Source organism: Thunnus albacares, chromosome 15 (genome assembly GCF_914725855.1).
Source record: "Thunnus albacares chromosome 15, fThuAlb1.1, whole genome shotgun sequence".
NCBI classification, from domain to species: domain Eukaryota; kingdom Metazoa; phylum Chordata; class Actinopteri; order Scombriformes; family Scombridae; genus Thunnus; species Thunnus albacares.
The window spans coordinates 5,378,604-5,400,071 of NC_058120.1; the positions used below are offsets into that span (position 1 = coordinate 5,378,604).

At 38.1% G+C, this 21,468-nt stretch overlaps 3 protein-coding genes across 9 annotated transcripts; 1 reads left to right on the forward strand and 2 right to left on the reverse strand.

Moving 5' to 3' along the window:
- Window positions 1-11: 11 nt before the first annotated feature.
- LOC122998415 (interferon-inducible GTPase 5-like) lies at window positions 12-2,591 on the reverse strand. The gene is made up of 2 exons (XM_044375313.1): window positions 2,005-2,591; window positions 12-1,655 (listed from the first exon to the last, which is right to left on the reverse strand). Exons 1-2 carry the CDS (start codon window positions 2,561-2,563, stop codon window positions 1,018-1,020), a joined length of 1,197 nt encoding a protein of 398 aa, XP_044231248.1. The 5' UTR covers window positions 2,564-2,591; the 3' UTR covers window positions 12-1,017.
- A 3,900-nt stretch (window positions 2,592-6,491) lies between these two features.
- On the forward strand, window positions 6,492-10,551 carry LOC122998586 (homeodomain-interacting protein kinase 4-like). Of its 2 annotated transcripts, XM_044375514.1 has the most exons (9): window positions 6,492-6,647; window positions 7,092-7,288; window positions 7,401-7,592; window positions 7,813-7,994; window positions 8,149-8,272; window positions 8,406-8,525; window positions 8,603-8,686; window positions 8,797-8,969; window positions 9,083-10,551. In XM_044375514.1, exons 1-9 carry the CDS (start codon window positions 6,569-6,571, stop codon window positions 10,305-10,307), a joined length of 2,376 nt encoding a protein of 791 aa, XP_044231449.1. In that variant the 5' UTR covers window positions 6,492-6,568; the 3' UTR covers window positions 10,308-10,551. The 2 variants fall into 2 exon arrangements, with proteins under 2 accessions (XP_044231449.1, XP_044231450.1); XM_044375515.1 differs by lacking the exons at window positions 7,092-7,288; window positions 7,401-7,592.
- A 1,787-nt stretch (window positions 10,552-12,338) lies between these two features.
- On the reverse strand, window positions 12,339-21,445 carry LOC122998288 (cilia- and flagella-associated protein 100-like). Of its 6 annotated transcripts, XM_044375094.1 has the most exons (16): window positions 21,341-21,445; window positions 19,406-19,477; window positions 19,028-19,128; window positions 18,698-18,839; window positions 18,556-18,620; window positions 16,946-17,109; window positions 16,770-16,850; window positions 16,400-16,569; window positions 16,000-16,084; window positions 14,942-14,984; window positions 14,680-14,834; window positions 14,369-14,498; window positions 14,104-14,136; window positions 13,931-14,004; window positions 13,111-13,204; window positions 12,339-12,731 (listed from the first exon to the last, which is right to left on the reverse strand). In XM_044375094.1, exons 1-16 carry the CDS (start codon window positions 21,348-21,350, stop codon window positions 12,606-12,608), a joined length of 1,545 nt encoding a protein of 514 aa, XP_044231029.1. In that variant the 5' UTR covers window positions 21,351-21,445; the 3' UTR covers window positions 12,339-12,605. The 6 variants fall into 6 exon arrangements, with proteins under 6 accessions (XP_044231029.1, XP_044231024.1, XP_044231023.1 ...); XM_044375089.1 differs by having other exon boundaries at window positions 13,931-14,136; window positions 19,028-19,125; XM_044375088.1 differs by having other exon boundaries at window positions 13,931-14,136.
- Window positions 21,446-21,468: the final 23 nt, after the last annotated feature.

Here is a 21,468-nt window from a genome sequence, read left to right on the forward strand (position 1 = left end):
TAACCAGTTGCAAAAAAAACCCCGACAGTTGCGTAATTGATAATATGAATAATTATCACTTGCAGCCCTAGTTTATGATCTAGACTTGATAAACCTACATGTGGGGTGTTCACACACAAAAGGAAAAATGCAGTGGGAACAGTTACCGTGATTTAGTTTAATCAGTAGCAACACTTAATTGCTCCATTCTATCAGCATCAAGTCAGAAAGAGTATCATTGTAATGGTGAAAATGTTCCAAATAAAAGAAAACTCACAGTGGTGTTTCTGATATTCTGTCCAGCCCACACATGTAAATAGAAGTGGATTAAGTGATGGTATTTTACCCACTGAAGAATGAGGAGGTGTAGTAACTCATCTTGTATTAGAATGCATTAGATGATGCAGTGGTATATACTTTTTTTAAATGACAAGTGTATATCATAAATAAAACCTACAATAACATGTTTATTAGTGACACTGATAAAATGACAATGAATAATAATGATAATTATCACAGTTAATATCTATATTTTCTGTTGATTGACGTTCTGCTGCAGTTCCCCAATGTGGCCACTGAGAGGAAGTGAAAACTCATCACAACATCAAACCCACAGACCACATCATGCCACATGATGTTTATTATTCATAAAGATACAGTTAATAGCCTGCTAAATATGAAAACAACAATGCATCACAAAAATGATTCAAAAAGCAAAGCAATCAAATATTTCAAAGGCTCTTTTGCATTGTACAGTTTTATATATGGAAAATAAGAAAAAAATCCCTATATTGAAATAATAAAGAGAGAAGTTTCAGTGTACTACCAAGCTGCAACAAGTTGACTGTTATGAGACCTGCATGGAGGCCATTTGATAGACTGAAAATATGCTCAAATGTGCAGCTAGGATACAGAACTTGTCATAACTTGTCTTACAAAAAATGTCACGCAAATTTAATCACGAAAAATAATTCAAAAGCTCTTTTGTAAAGTTTTAAATGTGCCATTAAATGTCATATTTCCATTCACCTTATGATATCACACTGAGGTGTTCAAACCCAGGGCCCTTCTAAATACTCTCTGTGCATCGTCAGCGAGCATGTTGAGAAACATATTCAGAGCTCTGTAGGTTGAGGCAAAAGAGAAGCCCATTGCAATTGGGATCCCAATCACTGGAATGAATCTGGACCCTTCCTCTGCTGCCATTAATGCAGTTGTGGTTGCAAATTGCAATAACAGCTTGATGATAAGATCAGGGGTTATTTTTGTTGCAGCCAGTGGTGAAATGATGACAGCCATCAGATCTTTTAATGGCACATGTGTGGTTTGAGCAAGTCTCTCCAGTGATGGGATATCCAGACCTAACCCAACTGCAAATTTTATAACAACACAAACTATCACACTTATGTCAACAGCAAAAGAAAGCCCAGGGACTGGTACTGCTGCTACAAGTGCAGATCGTGTGGCAGAGTATTTTATTTGTGACTTTAAAGCCTTTTTCTTCTTGTTGATGATCTCTAGGTTGACAGTGGGCATGGCCAACAGCAGCGCATTCCTCTTGTGTGCAGGAAGTTCTCTCTCTAAGGTCTCCTCTAACAGATGGAAATCATACAGGTGGAGATCAAAGCTGGACACCAGGAAGACCTGTGGAGCATCAACACCTTGTTTTTGAAGACCTGCGTCACAGATGGTTAAAAAGGGTTAATTCAGTAGAACAAATTGTTATCTCAAGCTTTTTTTTTTGAAAATTTGCAAATTGCAAAGTGCCAATAATTGTGTACAACTAATTTTACATATTTTCTAAACTTGATCTACAGCCGGTTAATACTCAGCCACTACTTCAAATCCTACAGTCACAATCTGTTATAGGTGGCACAAATTCAGAAATCCTCACAAAAAATAGATCTAGTAAATATAAACAGACAAATAACATCAAGGTAAGAAGTACATCAAGGCAAACATGGATCAAATGGTGTCTGCAGGGTGATTATTATATTTGAAAATAGTATTATAAAAACCTCTTACCTTGAATGCAGTTTCCCCTGATATGTGCCAGAGTCCTTTCTGCATTGAACTCCCTCTGACTTCTTTCCTCATCCCGTAAGTTATGGTCAATCTTTGAGCGAACAAAGTAGAACTTTTTCCTCATCTTCTGAATCTCCTGAGCGAGCTTCACATCATTTTCTCTGAAGCGAGTGTCAGAGATGATGATGAAGAAGTCAAACTTCTCAAATTCAACATGCTCCAGGTACTTGTCAGCAGGAAAGTTGGTGGTGCCAATACCAGGGAGATCCCATAATGTAACATTGGGATAGTTTGGATGGTGGTAAGGTGTAACCTCTGAGGTGGTCTCTACAGAACCAGTAGGGGCGGCTCTCTCATCCCTGTTGTCTATGCCTCTGAAGGCATTCACAAAGGTGGATTTACCAGAACCAGACTCTCCTGTGATGCCAATATTTAGTGGAATGTTGTTTAGTTTTTTCAAGTGTTCTTGAGCCTTTTCAGCTGCTGCAGCAGGGCCATTGTTTAGCAGCTCTTCTTTAATTTCTTCAATTTCTGGATATGAATCAAATGGATCATCCATAATGATCCTTGAAAAGGAGAGAAAAATGACATGAAAATCACTGCAATACGATTTTGGAATGAGTATAACAGAATATACAAACTTACTTTGAACTGACAGTACACACATACAAAGCAGCGTGTCTTATCTTCCAAAAAAGAGTCAAGTGTGACATAAATAAATGTTTGACAATCGATAAACAATGTATCAGATTTATGTAGAATAATCTTAGAATTTACTTTGTCTTCTATTTTTTGACTGAAACTGGTTATTTCTTTGAAATCTGTCAAAGTGATTCAACATTAAACTTGAACAAAGCAGCTACTCACTCAATTTTCCTCCTGATGTCAGAACAGATGAGACTGGAGCAGAGACAACACTGGATTTACACAATATAAATTTAAATAGAAACGAGTAGAAGAGAACCTCTGCAGGTGTTTAACTCCTCTTTGAAGGTGAAGTCAGTCCTTTAGACAGATCAGTCTAAACATACTGCTGTGATGAAACAAGTCCAAACTGAAGAATTTTTCCTTGTTTCCTTGTGTGCAGAATACAGTGATACCTGCAGGAAGCTGACTTTAAAGACAGACAGAAGGGAGGAGGAGCCTGGTGTGCTTTTGTCTGTTTGACTTTCGATTTTACAGTCTCTGTTTTCATTTCTTGTTGATTGTGCTCTCTCTCTCTCTCTGTCTCTCTCTCTCTCTCAATTCATATTACATATTACATATACATATTAAATTCACAGATGTCATATAAGTTCTATATTATACTGATGCAGTCCATTCTTTGATTGTTATACAATAAAATACAGTACAATGCAATTTTATACAATTTAATACAATTACCTAATACCATACAAATCCCTAATTTTTGGCATCTTTAAAGTGATTGTGAGTCCCTCAGGCTGTGGCAGGCAAAAACATATTTAGTAGAGGAGCTGCTGTCCCTTCACCCAGGAGAGCTGTCGGTTTCTCCTCTGGAGTTAACATTTGGAAGTTTGCTATTTTCTTGGCGTTTTCCCCGTAATGGAAGTCTCTTATTGAAGAGAACTTCTCACAGTGGAGGAGGAAGTGCATCTCAATAACAGCATATCTCTCATGAGATCCACACACGCGGATGTAGAGGAGTTGCACATGCAACTCAAACAGCCATGCATGGATATTATTTTTATTTTTTAGCCTGCCAGGAGAAAACAATACACTTAGCGCACACACTATCCTGCTCTCATATATATGCTGGTCTCTTTAAACTTAATGAAAGTACATGAACTACAGCTGATATGCAAATACAAAGTGAACAAAGCCCGACGTGTCAGATAATTTCCATCTTCTTGTTCTGTTTCCTGGTCACAGAATATGTTTTTGTTTCTGACGTACTGACAGTTTCTGCCCTGTCTGCATACCTGTGCTACTGGGTAATTCCAGATCTTCTCACGCACCAGTGGATGTTGTCGCTGAAACACAATACAAAAACAGATCATGCACATCTACATGAAAAATTCAGTCATGTTGCCTTTCATACTGAATAGCAAGAGGCAGGTTTCAATGTACTTATAATGTCCAGGTTGTTTGTTTATACCAACATCTGCAATGAGTTCATTAGAGCTGTATGATGTGGTAGGAAGATGCATTTGACAAACTTATCTATATGGGCTGTTTTTGTAAAAGTTAAAGGAACAAGCATTTCTGACACATAATGGATCTATTTCTTTGGCACTGACACTTCACTTTTTCTTGTTCTGGGCAGCAAACAAATGTATACTTAATCAAAATTCAAAATTATATTCTTGAAGCCTACAACACACTGCAAAAGTCAGAGATAAGTATGAGTGGAATTAGGACATAGATCAAGTGAAGTTATCTTCCCATTAGTGGCACTACTAGAACAGGTCTTAACAAGAGTCTCTGGATGGAAACACTCATCATACACAGGTGTAACTAGCATAACTAATAGCATAAGTACAGTAACTATGGTTGCAAAAATTGTGTGTGTCATGGTGTTGTGCTTGCTGGCTATCTTGTGTTGGCATTAGGACGTTTCATTGGAACAGAGTTGCCATTTCTTCTAAGCTTTTTCTGCCATGTCAAAATGTTGGCTGTGAATAAGTTAAATCCATGTCTTTGTCCAACTGTCTAGCATCTGATGTGGAGGAGATGTGGGAACACTCATGCTTTTGTACATGCTAGAGCAACACCAGTCAGATTACAAGGTACAAATCTGAGAAATCACTATGTATTGAGTGCAGTTATCTTGTAGTTATGAAGAGGAATGAATAATGACAACCTAAAACTTCACCACCACATCACTGGACAGCACTAACATTACAGACCCGCTGAAGCTCCAGTCTCCAGTCAAGAGCTGCACCATGAACCCTGTCAGAGAGACCACCAGTCTGCCAGCAGAGGACACTTTCTGGTGGTCCCATTACAAGACACAGTCATGTTCATAGTGTAGATCTGACTGGAGGAACCAAGTCTGTCATATTTAATGGAAAGGTGAGAGCTCCAAGCAGTGGCTTTTTGTGTTGATTTTAGATCAACACGCTTGATAAAAATTTTACAGCTCTTTCACATCTAGTTTTGTTTTAAAATAAACAAGATTAATTAGTCCTCACATCTGGGCTCAGAAATATTTGACTAGTATAGACCAGTCCATCCCTAATAGTCCATGTGTATGTACATAAATGTGCTGAATTCAACCTTGTCTCCTGTTTGTGAAAAGAGCCTAGTCATATAAAGATTAATATGCGCCCCATGCACAAAAAATGAAAGATCTTAATTTGCTTATCATGAGAAGATAAATCAAGGTATATGATATAAGCATTTTGGACCTCCCTATTAATTTCTATCAGAAGACCAATTCAGCTACTCTGACCTGCAGTACTCCAGATGTAAAAGGATCTCTTGGTTAAGATCAGTGTTTTATATTGTGATAGCATGTGGTTAATACTGTAAACTACAATCAAATCAATAAACAGCAGTGATACTTAGATCATGGCTGAAATATTCCCAGTCTGACAGTGAAGGATGCAGCCTGCTTGTGTACAGACTCACATGCTCACATTAACAGATGGATGTTAGAGGAGAGACACTTTTAAGTATATATTGATTTGCTATTAAAATAAAAATAATCCCTCTCCTGGCACTGACTCCTATATTTTAATGCTATAGTTTCAACCAGAACTTCACCAAAACCCTATAACCCTAAATTAGCTGCCCCCTGTAGATCCACCCCTGCAGCTGTTGTAATGTCATTAGTTTTGCATGTTGTTTGTCCAAAGTACAGGACAAAATAAAATTTTGACTTGATGGTGGAGGTAGATGGAAAGAGTAGGGATGACTAAAATTATTAAGAGTATAATACATAATATAGTCTTAAGAACGTGAGTACCAAATTTCATAGCAATCCATTCAATAGTTATTGAGACACTTCGGTCTGGACCAAAGTGGTGGACTGACTGACATGCAAGTTCAAAAAACACAATATAAATGATTCTACAATTTCACTGACCAACAGTGACTCACTGACTAAAATATCTTGAGTTTATGTTGACTACAACTAGACTTAAAGAAACAATAATCACATGACTAAAATGTGACTATGGCTTATATACATTCTAGTTAAAAGCCTAAGTTAAATCAAAATCAGGTGCCAAAATTAACACTACACTTTGAAACAATGTATGATAGTAACACATTTATATTGAAATAAACGAATGACCACAGAATACAAGAAATATGCTTCTCTTTATGGACACAAAGAATTTGATGGAATTAGGTCAACTGCATAAACCACAAACAATTTGTCTGTAACTCAAGTGATTGCCCACATTTCTCAAAAAACAAAAAACAAAAACAAACAAAAAAAACTGTCAAAGAATCTCTTAAATGTCTTTGGAATGGAACTGGTGTTTTGTTATGATGTCATTTAGAATCCTATTGTGCTGAAAACTGGTCAACTGGCCAGTTTTTATCCTGAGGCTTCACTACCTACAAACTGAGTTAGTTAACAAAGTTTCAGTGTGTTATGTTTGGAAAAACCTTGTTTTTTGACAAAATGTCATCAAGTTCAAGCTTAGACAGCTCTTCAGTGTCAAATAAAACCGGTAAGTAAACTGAAAACATACAAAGTGGTGGAGAGTAACTGAATACATTTACTCAAGTACTGTACTTAAGATGCATACTACTTTATGTCTACTCATGTTTTAGAGAAAAGTGTCTTTACATGTCTTTACATTTATTTGACAGTTGAAGCTGCTTGTTACTTTGCAGATCAACATTTTGAAAACCTACTGTACTATAGACTAAATTAAAGTACCCTTAATATATTTTGAAAAAGTTAAAATCAGCTATGACAATGCTGCTTACATGAAAATTAACCAGTGATAATAATACTGTAATATAATACATAATCAATAAAACTGACATTCAGCCTGCATACTGCAGGGCATACTGAATGTATTTGTGCATGATGTGTTGACCGATTGACTCCATGTTGCTACATATTCTCCTTTTCTCTCTATGTACTGCATTTCCATCACCACTCGCAGATAAAAAGAAACAATCGAAACACTTTAAGGTCCAAAGGCGCGACACCCTGCACAGTAACACAGGTCGCTACCTCGTCCTGGACTTCATTGGTGAAGGATGCTTCGGCAAAGTTGCCAAGTGTGTGAATTTAGTCACAGCAAAGTACGTAGCCCTGAAGATCCTAAAAACTGAGCATAGCGCAGACGCTAAAAGAGAGGTAGATCATCAAAGTCTTTTTGATGATTATGCTTTTTGACTTATATTATGTTTGGTCATTTATCAGCACTGATACCATTCTGTGTCACTTGGTCATGGAATTTTCTGCACAGATCAACATGCTTGAAGTCGTGAGCGTTCTTGACCCCGTCAAAAAGAACATTGTATGGTTCTTCGAAAGGTTCGAGCATGAAGGTCATACCTGTCTAGCTTTTGAGATGCTAGACAGGAGTCTTTATCAGCTGATCACTGAGAGACATCGGAATCCACTGTCTCTCAGTGAGATACGGCCAATTGCAGAGCAGGTAAAGACTATGTGACTGTGATAATTCTATTAACAAGTTATAGCAATATATTCAGTAATGAATTAGCTACATATTAAAACTCATACATTAACACAGAATGACAACTTTGTACATACATAAACAGAGAAAAATATTCAAAAATATCTTGTTGATCTGTATATGCCTGCACCCTGGTCAATAGTATCTTTAACCGTCCGCATTTCTTCCTCTGTCTCTGAAGTTGCTGATGGCCTTTGACGCCCTGAAGGGAATTGGAGTCATTCACTCTGACCTGAAGCCAGATAACATAATGCTGGTGAACCATCAAGAAGAGCCCTTCAAGGTTAAATTAATAGATTTTGGCCTATCTCGCACTACTTCTGAGGTGAAACATGGTATGAAAATCCAGCCTCTGGGTTACAGGTAGGTTCAATCTGCAAAGCTCATCTTTTAACATGTTTGCACTTTTGTGTTGCAGCTGTAAATGATCTCTTAGAAGTTATGTCAATCTTTCACACACATGCTGAATTTGACAATGTACTTAATAGAACTTTTGGCTCTTGTACGCTACAAACAGGGCACCTGAGGTCACCCTGGGCCTCCCCCTCTCTGAGGCAATTGACATGTGGGGTCTGGGCTGTGTGCTCACCTACTTGTATGTGGCCAAACACCCATTTGCAATAAACTGCGAGTATCAGATGGTAAATAACCCGGTATATGTAGACTTGGTTGCACAGCTTCTGACATACTGCTCCAGACATACTGCTCTAGACAAATGTCCAGAGACTTTATGTAGGATGTTGGCTGATGTGATTCTATATATTGTCTCACCAGATGAGGAACATCGTTGAGATACTGGGCCAGCCAGCTGACCACCTCCTCTTTGCTGGCAAATACAGCCAGAAGTTTTTCAGGCTTTCCCAGCACTTTGACTATGCAAAATGGTGGCTGAAGGTATTTAACTTTATATAACTTTGTTAATTTCCTTATCTTCTATGATGAAGTACCTGAAACTGATTTTGTTCTTGTAGACTCCAAGGGAATATAAGCTCACTACCTACATAGAGCCTAAAGTATGGAGGAGATCATTTAAATGTCTGGATGACTTGACAACAGTAAGTGGTCCATTTCATGAGTAAAGACTGAATTCATACCTACTTTCCCTGTCGTTGAGAGACAGGAAGGAGATGACCTGAACAGCCATCTATTTTTTTTTCATATCCAGCTTTACCCAGAGACACAAGAGCCCATTGAATTAGAAGATCGGAGAACGTTCGTGGGCCTACTGAAATGTCTTCTGGACATGGATCCAGAGAGGAGAATCACTCCTGGGGAGGCTCTGAAACATCCATATGTCTCCATGGCTCATCTGGCTGATGAGATGGAGACCAGCTCATAGTAAGTGACTGTGTTTTGGTATCAGTAGGGAGGGATAGACACATGATTGGATGAATTTACAGATGTTTTTACAGACTGACTGATTCATCAATTTGATGTCATGTTTTATTCAGTGTGGACAAGTCCTTCAATAAAATGCTGGTCTGCCTGATGGATGATATGGAAGAGAAACTAATTGATAGTAAGGCCGCAGTTGAAGGTACTCCAGCCATCATGTATTCAAATGACAAAGGCTCAGCTGCTCCTCACTCCCAGGACATCATTTCAAACACGCCTTCCTCAATTGATGGAGCAAAAGTTGTTGGAGTTGTAAATACTGGTGGCTCAGCTGAAGCAGGAACAGCTGCTGATGGGTCAAGTGACCAAGATGCAGCTACGACTGGTCCAACTAAAGAAGGATCAGCTGCCGCAAGTACTGGTTTAGCTCCAGAGGGACAAGCCGCTGATGGGGTAAAGGACCAAGATAAAGCTAGTACTGGTCCAAGTAAGGAAGGATCAGCTTTCGCCAGGAATGATTTAGCTCCAGAGGGACCAGGTGTTGCTGGGGCAAAGGACCAAGATGAAGCTAGTACCGGTCCAATTAAAGAGGGATCAGCTGCTGATGGGTCAAGTGACCAGGAGGTAGCAACGACTGGTCCAACTAAAGAGGGATCAGCTGTCGCCAATACCGGTTTAGCTCCTGAGGGACCAACTGCTGATGGGGCAAAGGACCAAGATGAAGCTAGTACTGGTCCAAGTAAAGAGGGATCAGCTTCTGATGAGTCAAGTGACCATGAGGCAACCACCACTGGTACAACTAAAGAAGGATCAGCCGCTGCCATGACTATATCAGCTACAGAGGGACCAGTTGCTGAATGGGCAAAGGACCAAGATGAAGCTAGTGCAGGTCCAACTAAACAGGGATCAGCTGCTGAAGGGTTTAGTGACCAGGAGGCAGCCATGGCTGGTAAAAGTAAAGAGAGATTAGCCACTGCCAGTACTCATTTAGCTCCAGAGGGACCCGCTGTTGCTGGAGCAAAGGACCAAGATGAAGCTAGTACTGGTCCAACTAAAGAGGGATCAGCCACCGCCATGACCGTATCACCTCCGCAGGAACCAGCTGTTGATTGGGCAAAGGACCAAGATGTAGCCTTGACTGGCCTGGCTGAGGAGACAGCGGCCAACTACGGGTCACCTGATGATGATGCACCTGTAAAATGCGGATGCGGAAATTCTTCGGCAGGGTTATTCGGACCCTGCCGAAGAATTTCAGCTACAAGACCAGCTCTTTCTTCAACCCCCCAGGACTGCTGGCTAACAAAGACATCAGTGATATTTACACCATCCTACAAACAGTAACAATAGAGATAAGAACCCAACCGGTCAAGGCAGATGGCCGCCCACTTAGAGCCTGGTTCTGCTCGAGGATTCTTCCTGTTAAAGGGAAGTTTTTCCTTGCCGCTGTCGCCAAGTGCTTGCTCATGGGGGAACATTGGGTCTCTGTGAAAATAAGAGCACAATGTAGACCTGTTCTATGTGAAAAGTGCCCTGAGATAACTTCTGTTGTGATTTGGCGCCATATAAATAAAAATTGAATTGAATTGAATTAACTATAGTATCAGTAATAAATGTGTGAACTTGTTGGTGTTTCTTGTGCTTGCATCTCAGTCACTTAACCTTAAAAATAACAATCATAATTCTAATTGACCTCCTTTGTGGCCAACAAGGCAGACTATTTCCCTTTTATCAAAAACATACTCTAATGCAAGTTATGTTGCTGGATGAATAATTTCATATTTGAGTCATGCACAATAAAAATTCCTATTCCTAAAAGCTGTTTGAGTGCACAAATTCTTACACATCTCAATGAACTTTTTTGAACTGATGTCAATAAAAAGCATAGTCAGTAGATTTTTAGTATTCAGTAATAACTCAGATGCTGAAATACTAGTTAAAAGACAGAACTGATCTTACTGATCTGTCAAATGCAGAACAACAACACAACCATATGTGCCTGCGTATGCATACATTTAATTCATGCATGCTGAACAAGTGAGAAACATGTATATGTAAAGCAATCCAGAAATATTTATTTTAAATTGAGTATAATAAGCACATTTGGAGTTCAAGAACATACCTTTAACTCTGCATTGCCTTTTTCCCCATATGAGGCATTTAAACATGAGGTCAAAAATGGATTCAAAACATTACTTTGGGTGTGCATATACAACTCTACAGCTCCTCTGTCTGAATTTCTGGCAATAGCAGATGGTAAAAAAGAGTGAAAGGTCAACAGAAAAATATCTGTTTGTATTCTTCAGTGAACCCAAAGAGATTCTTTAACTGAAAAAGGAACATTTTACCCAGAAAAATTCCAAAATTCTTTAATGTATTATTGTTGTTCTCAATGCAGCTCACATTTCAGTTAAATGGCATTCAATGCATGGCAGTTCGGGACCTCAACATTGTTCACACTGGAGCCAGATACGTGTCACTTACAAGACTGAATGTGAACCATCAACATGAAAAGATTGGATCTGACTAAAAAATCAGAATTGAGCATCAAGGCCTGTAATGTGAACGTAGGCTAAGTTTCTATGAAGTCCACTGCAACCAGTACTACTGTGATGGAATGACACTTACACACAGTAATTATATTAGTTTTTGGTAATTTCATTGAACACAGTGTTATTTAGGAACATGTGAGCACAATACAAAATAAAATATTAAAGCTTAAAGCTTAAAGCTTAAAGCTAGCTTAAAGCAAATGTTTTCTATGACATTAAATAGTCAAGATGAAATAAGCAACAAAAAAACTCACCTTAATTACTATGTATTATGAATTTACCGCTCTAAAACTAAAACTCAGCTAATCTGCTTCATCAGGTCTTTGTGGATGTAGTTTGATCATATCTGACTGATAGTGCTGGAAATTCTATACTGGTACTGCTAGAACTTGATATTGTCAGACATTTGTTTATATCAGAAATATCTCCATGTTGTGGAACAAATGAGACATAATGACTATCTGGAATTCTGGTAGGAAAATGTGTTTGGTAAGTCGATCTACATATGATCATTTTAGACAGCAATCAGCTTTAAAATACTGAACATTCATTAATAATATAATATTATTGCTGTTATTATGATTTAGTTCATATCCTAAATCCTGGGCACAACACGGTTATGACTTTGTGTTTTATAACATATTAATGGCCTTACATATAGTGAAGAACACATTGTGGCTTATCTAAAATGGACTCTTAAAGTTAGGACTTGGGACACGCCTGTCCTGACTTGAGATTTGACTGTAGACTTGTGACTTGCTAAATGCAATGACTTGATTCAACCTCTGCCAGAACCAGTAGTACAGAAGTGAGTCTATTCATGTTATGTAAGTAAAATATTTATTTACAAGGACATAGTTGTAAAGAAAGTCAGAGTGCTTCACAAGATCCATCAGCTCTGTCTTTCATTTATTCAAATTTTGTACACACCTTCAAAATAATGGTTAAAAGTATTTCTGGAAGGCTGATAAGTATTCACACAGTCGAGATATCTCACAGTAACTTGTCTTGGTGGAATAATTGCAGTGGTATTTTTTTTACTGTTTTTGCTTTGCGTGGTATATAAAATGTCCCATTTCTTCATCTCGTCTTACTGTACGTCCTCGGTGGTGAAAAGGTAAGCATAGAGCTTGTCCTCGGCAGGGGTGATGTCCTCATCGCTGACTTTGATCTTCTGCTCAACAGGGATGCATCTGGGCATGAGCTTTCTTCCTCTCTGAAAGAAAAAAAGGCTGAAGTTTAAGCCTTGCCTCTGGATTGTTTCTAACTGTAACTTAAATCACTGAGGATGACTGTTTTGACTCAATGTCAGAGGAGAAGAAAAAATACTGCTCACAGCAGTAGTATTATTAAGGTTTCTAAAAATTACAACTACATTTCCCATAAACCCGGTTTAAACATGAGGAAGAACAGCATCCTCTTTCCATACTGCTGCAATGCATTCAAGCAGATTTCCAGGTTTACTGGTTTTCAGATTTATTGATGTTAAATTTTGATGTGTGGTATAATGTTTAATAGTAGAAAACATACAATAATAGAACATTTAAAGAGTAGCATAAATCTATTATGGATCCATTTTTAAATCAAAGACTCACCATTTTCTTGGCGTCACCCATGGATCTTTCCATGCACTTCTTCATCCTTTCTCTCTGTTTCTCCTTCTCCAGCCTCAGCTTTTCTTCATACAGTCTGGATAAAGCATGCAGGATGAGAGTTTTCATTTTATATGCTCTTTGGGGAAACATCTCTATTTAGAGTTCTTTATATTACCATGAGTTTACATTGTATATTGGATTTTCAGCAATGCATTAAAAAGCCTGTCTGAAATGTCCATCCATGCTAAGACTCCCACAAACTGGAACCATTGCTGTGATGCGTTACTAATCAGCTGACACTGTCCAGATTTGACTAAAACACTAAAACACTACACTAATTTTACACTTATACCTGGTTGCATTCACTTTTTATTATTTACATAAGACAGGTGATGGGAAAAAAAATCAAGTAATACAAATTGAAGTGAGAAAATATCATTTAAAGTGCAAATATTCTGTACTTTAACCATTTTATATATATAGTTAGAGGGATATACAACATAATCAACAGCTGCTTTGCATTTTGTACTATTATTTTTCTTCACTTTTAAGAAGTGACAGCATAAACTAAGCTGTTCTTGCTACAAGCAGCACAAGAGCAAAAAATCTGTTAAAGCCGATTTAATCCATTTAGAAAATCTGGGTATTTTTTAAGTCAGAAAAAAAAGATTATGAGCCTGACACCATAAAAGGAAATATACCATGTACTCACTAATATGCCAGGTTTTCAATGGCATCATATCTACCCAGCATGAAAAAATAGGCTTCTTTGTTCCACGGCTGGGGAGCAGTGGGTTAGATGACTGTCAGTGAGACAAACCTGGTCCTCCTCTCACTGTCCCTGAGCTGCCTCAGCACTTCCAAGCCTTCTTCAGGGATGCTGTCAATGTCCTGCTGCAGTAAAGACATACGGTACTCAATGCTGGACAGCTTCTCTAAGGTACTGAGGTTGGTCAGCCGGCTAGCCACATTGCAACGATGTACTTCTGTCACCTTCACACCAAGAGCATCCAACATCACATCATCCTGCAGGCAAGGAGAAGAGGTGGGATAGTTAAAAAAAAAAAAAAAAAGGGTGGGGGGGGGGGGGGGGGGGGGGGGGTTGGTGAGACCAGCTAGGATCACTAAAAACTAGCATGCTCTGTACAGTTTCCTGATGCCTGTTGTGATCCATTTAAAGTTGTCAAGTGCAGCTTTCAGATTCAAAATAGGGTGATGTTGGAAAAAATGTAGACAAACATATATTCTGCTTCTTTACCTTGTCCTCAGTTTTGACTGAGACATGGAGCTGAACCATCTGTTTGAGCTTGGCAGCTCTCTCCTCCTCAATGTTGACTTTCTCCTTCATATCAGTGATCTGTGGTGTTAACCTCTCTTCATCCTTTATCCTACAACCATAAAACACAGTGTTACAACTGTTTTGGTTGTTGTGAAGTTATATCATGTCATATGTACTTTTACATACTTACTCTCTAACACTTTTTACAAGGTTGTTTTTGTATTTATGCTGTATCCTCTTATGCTGTATGTTCTTAAGTGCACTTTGCTAATGATAAATATGAGGCTTACATTTTCCTCTTGCTGATATTGATGAGCTGCAGGAGCTCCTCCAGTGAATCATTCCTTCTGGTGGAGTTCTGAATGAGGGACAGGTTCTGGTCTGTCAGCTCCATAACCAGATCTAGGAGCTGCTGTGGATCAAAGAAGTACAACTCCAGCTTCTCCTGCAGGAGTGGAGATGACACCACATGGTGAGTACTGCAAATAAACACGCAAGATAAAAAGAGATAATACTTCAGTGAACTGTGATTTTAGGTTCAGGGAAACTGACCTCATGTCCTGAGTTGTTGTTATTCAGGTTAGAATTTTTGACCCTGAAATGCAACAGAAAGAGACTGACGTGATGATATTTGTGGGGGAAAGTAGGTAGGTGCTGTTGGTAACACTTCATAATTCAGCCTGAGATTTACAGTGTAATTTCGTTGTATGAATCATGTACCTATAAAATACTTACGGGTTCCTATTCGTAACTAAATGTAGGTGCAGTGGAAGAAAACAAGACTAGTTTTTTTTAAAATAATGGGTACCTACTGGGTCCAGTACTGGGAGACAAAACTGAGGTTTGGGGAAAAAGGTGTTAATAACACTGATATTCTGTGGAACCTATAAAGTACTTATTATAATTATGATATGCAATGAAAACTGGCGGCTTTAGGAAAATCTCTCCACACTCAGATGGAGGGATGTGGAAAATATATTGGTTATGTTCCCAAACTGATGACAGGGGTATTCACCAATGCTGAGCAACAGCAATGTAATTTTGTGGTAAAGAGCCTGGAGAAAAGAGGTGCAGATCTTAGAATAATGAGAGAACTGTCAATCACTTATGGAGTAAAGAAACATACTTATTATATAGAGGCAATGGGTTACAGGTTAAACACCAGCCCTTTTTACCCTCTAATTACACACTAGATTTGAGAAATTTTCCCAAAACCCCTTTTATTACCTTACTGTACCCCTGCAGTTTTGGCAGCATACTGTATATGTGAAATACATTATACCATAATTACTTTTTACGTTCTGTAGAACATCTTATTATTTTTTTCCCAGTACTGTACTCTATAGATATAAAAATACTTGACTTAATACTAACAAAAAGAAAAAAGCCTGATTCATACACCAAAATCACACTGTAAATCATGGGCTGAATTACAAACCATCAACTTTTTGGGGTTTTTTTGTCTAATGTTGAACAACAAATGGAAATCCTTATTGACTGTATTATTTACCACGACATCGTTGTACATGAATTCACAAGATAAAAACAAGATGTGCAGCATAACATTCATTAGTCTCATCACTGAGGTGTGTGTGTTGGTATTTCCTTACAGTGTGTGGCTGTGTGTTGAGGACAGCTGGGGCTCTCTGGTGGAAGACATGGCTTCACCTGGACTAGACTCGTCACACTCCAAACCTGTGTGCATGTTATCATTCAGATCACAAGATGTGGATTTCCGATCCATCAATCCTGACCAGTCTTGTTCAATCTGTCTCTAGTGAGTCTCCCAGTATTATGGCAGAGCAATATTAAACCGATGGAGTACCCTTTTAAGAGATTCCCAGTTCCCATACACAAAGACTATGGGAACTGAGTTTGCAATAATCATCTGATTCGTACTGGAAAAGATGACATAGTGTGGATCAGACTTGATTTTTAATAAAAGAGCAATATTAGTGGGGGGTAACCAACATTACACTGGCCCTTATGATCCATCTATTTATCACTTACCCTGCCCAGCTGCTGACTGTGGCTCCCTGTTCTGCTCATCCGCAGCGTCAGACAGGACTTCAGCTTTCAAAAGTTCCTGGGCCTCCTGCCACTCCGGAGGAGACAGCTTGAACAAAATGTTGTTGTATCTCGTATAGTCATTCAGAGTTTCATCAATATTGGCTTGTTCACTATGAGGAAGAAAGAGCCACATAACATGCCACTGCATCCCACTGCAAAACAGTCATTGCAGATTAATACCTGCAAAGTTACTCATTTTTTCTAAATTATTTGCCTAGCTCCTATTGGTTGATGAATTTATGAACATAAAATATGGACAATGTACACATACTGTATATATGTTGAATTCACAATATTATTGTAGTACTACCTTTTTGTTGTCCCTATTTCATCATTTAATTTCTCAATGACACCATTCTTCTCCTGTTTGAACTTGCTCCCTTCTTCAAAACTGATGTCAGAGAAAAAAAATTACAATAATGGAAACAGAATACTTTATTTAATTCACTCTTAAATCACATTGATAAGGAATCCACTACTGCTTACAGTGTTTTTGCCTCCATAGATTTCTTCTGACTCCTCCTGAACATCTCCTCACAGTTGTAATTCTCCCTCTCAATGAGTAGTTCTAACTTTTTCACACGTCGTTTCTTCACTGGAATGACCTTGGTCAGCCTCATAATCTCTGGCTTCCTCTTACTCAGACATATCTGATAATGGAAGGATGAAGGTGAATGGAATATTTCAGATAATTAAGGAGATTAAGGAAAAGAAGATACTTTTATACTGTTTAAAACTTACGAATTATTCTTTAATTTGCCTCTGTTATGTAAATATCTTTTTGATGATCGGTTGCTTTGGTAAGACCTATCATGTTTGAACTCATATTTGTTCTGTAATGTCTGATTCGCACCACTTGCAGTCTTTGACTTCACATGTTCATGCTAAAAAGTAACGATGTAAAAAGTGAGAATTTATGTTCAAACTATCCCATTTTTTATTTTTAAAGGAATATTTTGACATTTTTGAAAATACACTTAAACGCCTTCTTGCCAAGTCAGATACGAGATCAAAATCACTCTCAAATCTGTCCGTTAGATATAAAGCTACGACCAGTTAGCTTAGCTTAGCTTAGCATAAAGACTGGAAACAGGAGGAAACATCTGGCCAAGCTCTGTCCAAAGATAACCAAATCCACCAAGCAGCACCTCCAATGCTTACTAACTAAGACATTATATCTCATTTGTTTAATCCAAAGAAAAACTTTTACTTTTACTAACATAATGCATTGACTCCCAGGAGTCTTTGTGACAACAAGATACCACAAAGTCTCCATAAAGTCACTGCACCCAGCCAAGAAATAGTCCTGCATATAACCCACAACACTCTCCTGGCTGCAGCTTCATACATAACGGACAGATATGAGACTGATATCAATCTTCTCATCTAACTCAGAGAAAATGAATAAGAATAGTTTCCCTAAATGTCAAACTATTCTTTAGGTCAAGCTTCAGTTGATCTACCAACAGTAGTGGAGAAAATATAAACTTTTTGGGCAGTATTCCGTGGAGGCACAACCAGCCAAGCTGCTCTGTGATAGTTTGGTATTTTCCAAACTTGAAATTCATTTTGCCCAGCAAGAGTTTTGTTATAGTGATGCAGTGAAAAGGGAGTTGTTAGTATTTTGGTGTAAATTTGGTCTTAGAAGCAGCGCTGAAAACAGACGCCTTTAGAACCAGGACTCCGTTGGTAATTTGGTGATTTTGTCCACAAGATAAAACTAGATACTTGGTGGAAAAGTAAGAAAATAAAGTAAAGAAATAAGATAATAGTTAATCCAAATTAAGCACTCAACAACCAGTAGATGCATTTAAATCAGCATAAGAACAAGAAAAGTTGAATGTGATTAGAGCCGGATCATTAAAGCTGTCTATACTGATGCATAAATCCATAAGGGTGATTCTATATTATCTGTTATTCACAGCTGCTTTATACTCAATAAAAACATTCTCCTTCAGCAGCCGTCTTAAGGCACCCTCTGATTTGTACTCTGCCTCACTCAGCCCTTTTACACTTGAACATACATTAGCAGGAGCTACCGCTTTATACTGGTCATCGTTTTTGTGTCATTAAAATAAGCCACTCGAGTAATTTACCTCCAGCTCTAGCCATTGCTTTTCAATGGGCATTAAGTGATGTCTTCTGTCTCTGATCATTTTTTCTAGGGACAGAGGACAGATACAGTAAGTCTTAACACTAAAGTAAACAATCATGTTCAAGCAACATATGTAGACTCACGGTCGTCCATCTTTAACATTTTCAGGCCAGATCTGGCTTGACTTTTATTAGAGAGAGCTGTGTTATTCTCCATTTGTTGTGAATTTTCCATCATATCCTTTTCCTCTTCTTCCCCTCCCAGTTGTTTCACCAGGTCTTCTGTCTTTTCATCAACAGAACAACAGAGATAATTTACACAACTATTGAGCATAGAGGAGGACAACAGTATAATTCATCATCTATCATCATTCTTCACTATTTGTTGACACTGTGTAAGACAAAGTAATATGCAGAGGATGTAAAACTAGTCATGATTTGTACAAACACAGTTCTGCTTAAACACACACCAACCTCTTCTTGGTGCCTTTCCTCCTTTATAATCTCTAGTGACATGCTGTTACTGTCTGGCACATTGACCTGGCTCTGTTCTGTCTTCCTCGTTCCCAACTCTACTGTACATACAGGAGGAATGAAAAAAAATGCTTTTTATACAAAAAAAAACAAATAGCAGATTGTTTTCTATTGTTAGCTGCATAGTTTTCTCTCTGTCTTTTTCTTCCAGATGTATCAATATCTTTCAGTCTCTGAAAGAAAAAGCACTATCAATCTCTGATACAAAATCTCTGGTCATTTGTTGAAAGTATAATGTTTATAATAGTAGAAATCATTCAAATTGAGTAGTCAGATGGTTTCTTATTTATGAGGTATGGCATGATGACAGATACTTACCTGGCTGAGGTGCTGACATCTCTGAGATTGCTTTTGGTATGTGGCGCTGTGCTGTCTCTGTATTTAATTTGACTGCACATTGTGGAAACAATACAAATTGAAACCTATTTGTGGCTGACAAATAGCTGCACTGTATGTTTATACTAATCTAATTCACATATAACAGGTAAATTGTCTGACTGTCTTAAGGAGTTAAAAACTGAACTACTGAGTTTTTAGAATCAATTTCAAAATTTTACTAATTAGCTAAGGCATGAGGCCCTCTGGCAGGGGCCTCTGGTTGTTCTCACATCAAGACAAGTGATTAGTGGTGACTGACCCTCTGCTGTTAAAGAACAGGTTCACAAATTTTCAAGTCTGTCTTAAAACAATAGTCGGGTGCCCAAATGAACACTGAAATAGATTTTTCTTGCCATAATTATCATAATCATTCCTCCTGTCCATACTGACCATTAGAAGATCCCTTCATAATGCACTTATGATGTAAGTGATGGGGGACAAAATCCACAGTCCTCCTTCTGTGCAAAAGTTTATCTGAAGCTAATATGAAGCTTCAGCTGTCCAAATAAGTCAAATCAAGTAGATATCTTTCAATGTTACAGTCTGTTTAGTGCCAAAGTTCCTCTTTTTGTTACAATACTTCCACTAAAATGACTGTGTGGACACACTGTGGATTTTGGCCCCATCACTTACACTGAAAGCACATTTGAAGGTGATCTTTTAATAGTCAGTATGAACAGGAGGAATGATTACAGTGAGGAAAACCTCTTTCACTGTTCATAAGAACACCTGATTGTTGTCTTAAGACAAACTTGAAAAATTGTGAACCTATCCTTCAGGGCTCCTCAGGGTCGCCTGCCAGAGGAATGAAGGCTTTCTACATCAGTGTCAACCTTGGTCTGGTCTTTAACCATATTCTTGACATATTGCTGCATATTCCCAAACACAAGCTTAACCTAGTTCCAGTGGTGGAAAGTAACCAAGTACATTTACTCAAGTACTGTACTTTAGTACAATTTTGAGGTACTTGTACTTTACTTAGGCATTTTCATTTTTATGCTACTTTTCTTCCACATCATTATATTTCAGAGGGAAATATTGTACATTCTACTCCTCTACATTTATTTGACAGCTTTAGTTACTTGTTACTGTTACTTGTGTAGAGGTGTGTGTGGTTATTCTGCAGAAGCCTGGGGCCATATGCATAAAACTCTGCGTATGAGCAAAGCAGAAATATGCAGACGCATTATTTTTCGTCAGATTTATAAAGCTGCGCGTACGTATGGTTGATTTATAAACCTCAGTCATTGAGGAAATGGGTACACGTACACGAGCCTCATTTCAACTCCCACAATGAGCCTTAAACGGATGAAAACACGCACTGAACCCGACCATTACGCGCGGCTGTGCGGCTCTTTATAACGTCCATATCGTTAATTCATCACATGGACTGTAAACCTTCGTCAGCAGTGATATCTCAGAGATGTAATAGTAGTTTGCAGCGCTCACATCTTAACCGATTTTACAAGCTGTGGCACAAGCTGGGATAAAAATAAAAAGAATATTATCAGCAAAATAAAAAGTTGACTCCTGTGTAAATCAAATGATAACATAACAAACTAATGAATCAATGCTCCTTAATAAATGCGACTTTGAATGGCATTTTACAAATCTGTGTAAACGCAAAAACAATCACACAATCAATGTAGCCGGATATCAACATAAACAAACAACAAACATGTAGAGCATGTATTTAGTTTGCTCTTCTTGATAAATTCACCAAGTGGCAGCAGAAGTTAGCGCTAGTTTTGTTTTGAAAAGTGCAACACAGTAAATATGAATATAACAAAACAATTCAAAACTTCTGTATATTTAGGTAGCAATAGTTTAAGTTAGCATAACCTAGGTTGTCGCATTGTTAAATTGTCTACTTACCGTCTGACATTACTCTTCATAACAATCTTCAAACGTTGGTCTTCAAACCGGGCTGTTTGTAAAGTAGTTTTCGTTTTGCGAACTGTTGTCATGGTAACTGCTACCTTAGTTGTAAACAAATAAAAACC

Excerpts from the sequence above, each read along its gene's own strand:
- LOC122998415 (XM_044375313.1), bottom strand. The coding sequence starts at position 2,563 with ATGGATGATCCATTTGATTCATATCCAGAAATTGAAGAAATTAAAGAA. Across the intron at positions 1,656-2,004 it reads CAGGGGAAACTGCATTCAAG|GTCTTCAAAAACAAGGTGTT; the intron begins GTAAGAGGTTTT and ends TCTGTGACGCAG.
- LOC122998586 (XM_044375514.1), top strand. The coding sequence starts at position 6,569 with ATGTTTGGAAAAACCTTGTTTTTTGACAAAATGTCATCAAGTTCAAGC. Across the intron at positions 6,648-7,091 it reads TTCAGTGTCAAATAAAACCG|ATAAAAAGAAACAATCGAAA; the intron begins GTAAGTAAACTG and ends CACCACTCGCAG. Across the intron at positions 7,995-8,148 it reads ATCCAGCCTCTGGGTTACAG|GGCACCTGAGGTCACCCTGG; the intron begins GTAGGTTCAATC and ends CGCTACAAACAG.
- LOC122998288 (XM_044375088.1), bottom strand. Across the intron at positions 16,570-16,769 it reads GAAATAGGGACAACAAAAAG|TGAACAAGCCAATATTGATG; the intron begins GTAGTACTACAA and ends TCTTCCTCATAG. Across the intron at positions 14,499-14,679 it reads AATATCAGCAAGAGGAAAAT|GATAAAGGATGAAGAGAGGT; the intron begins GTAAGCCTCATA and ends TTATGGTTGTAG.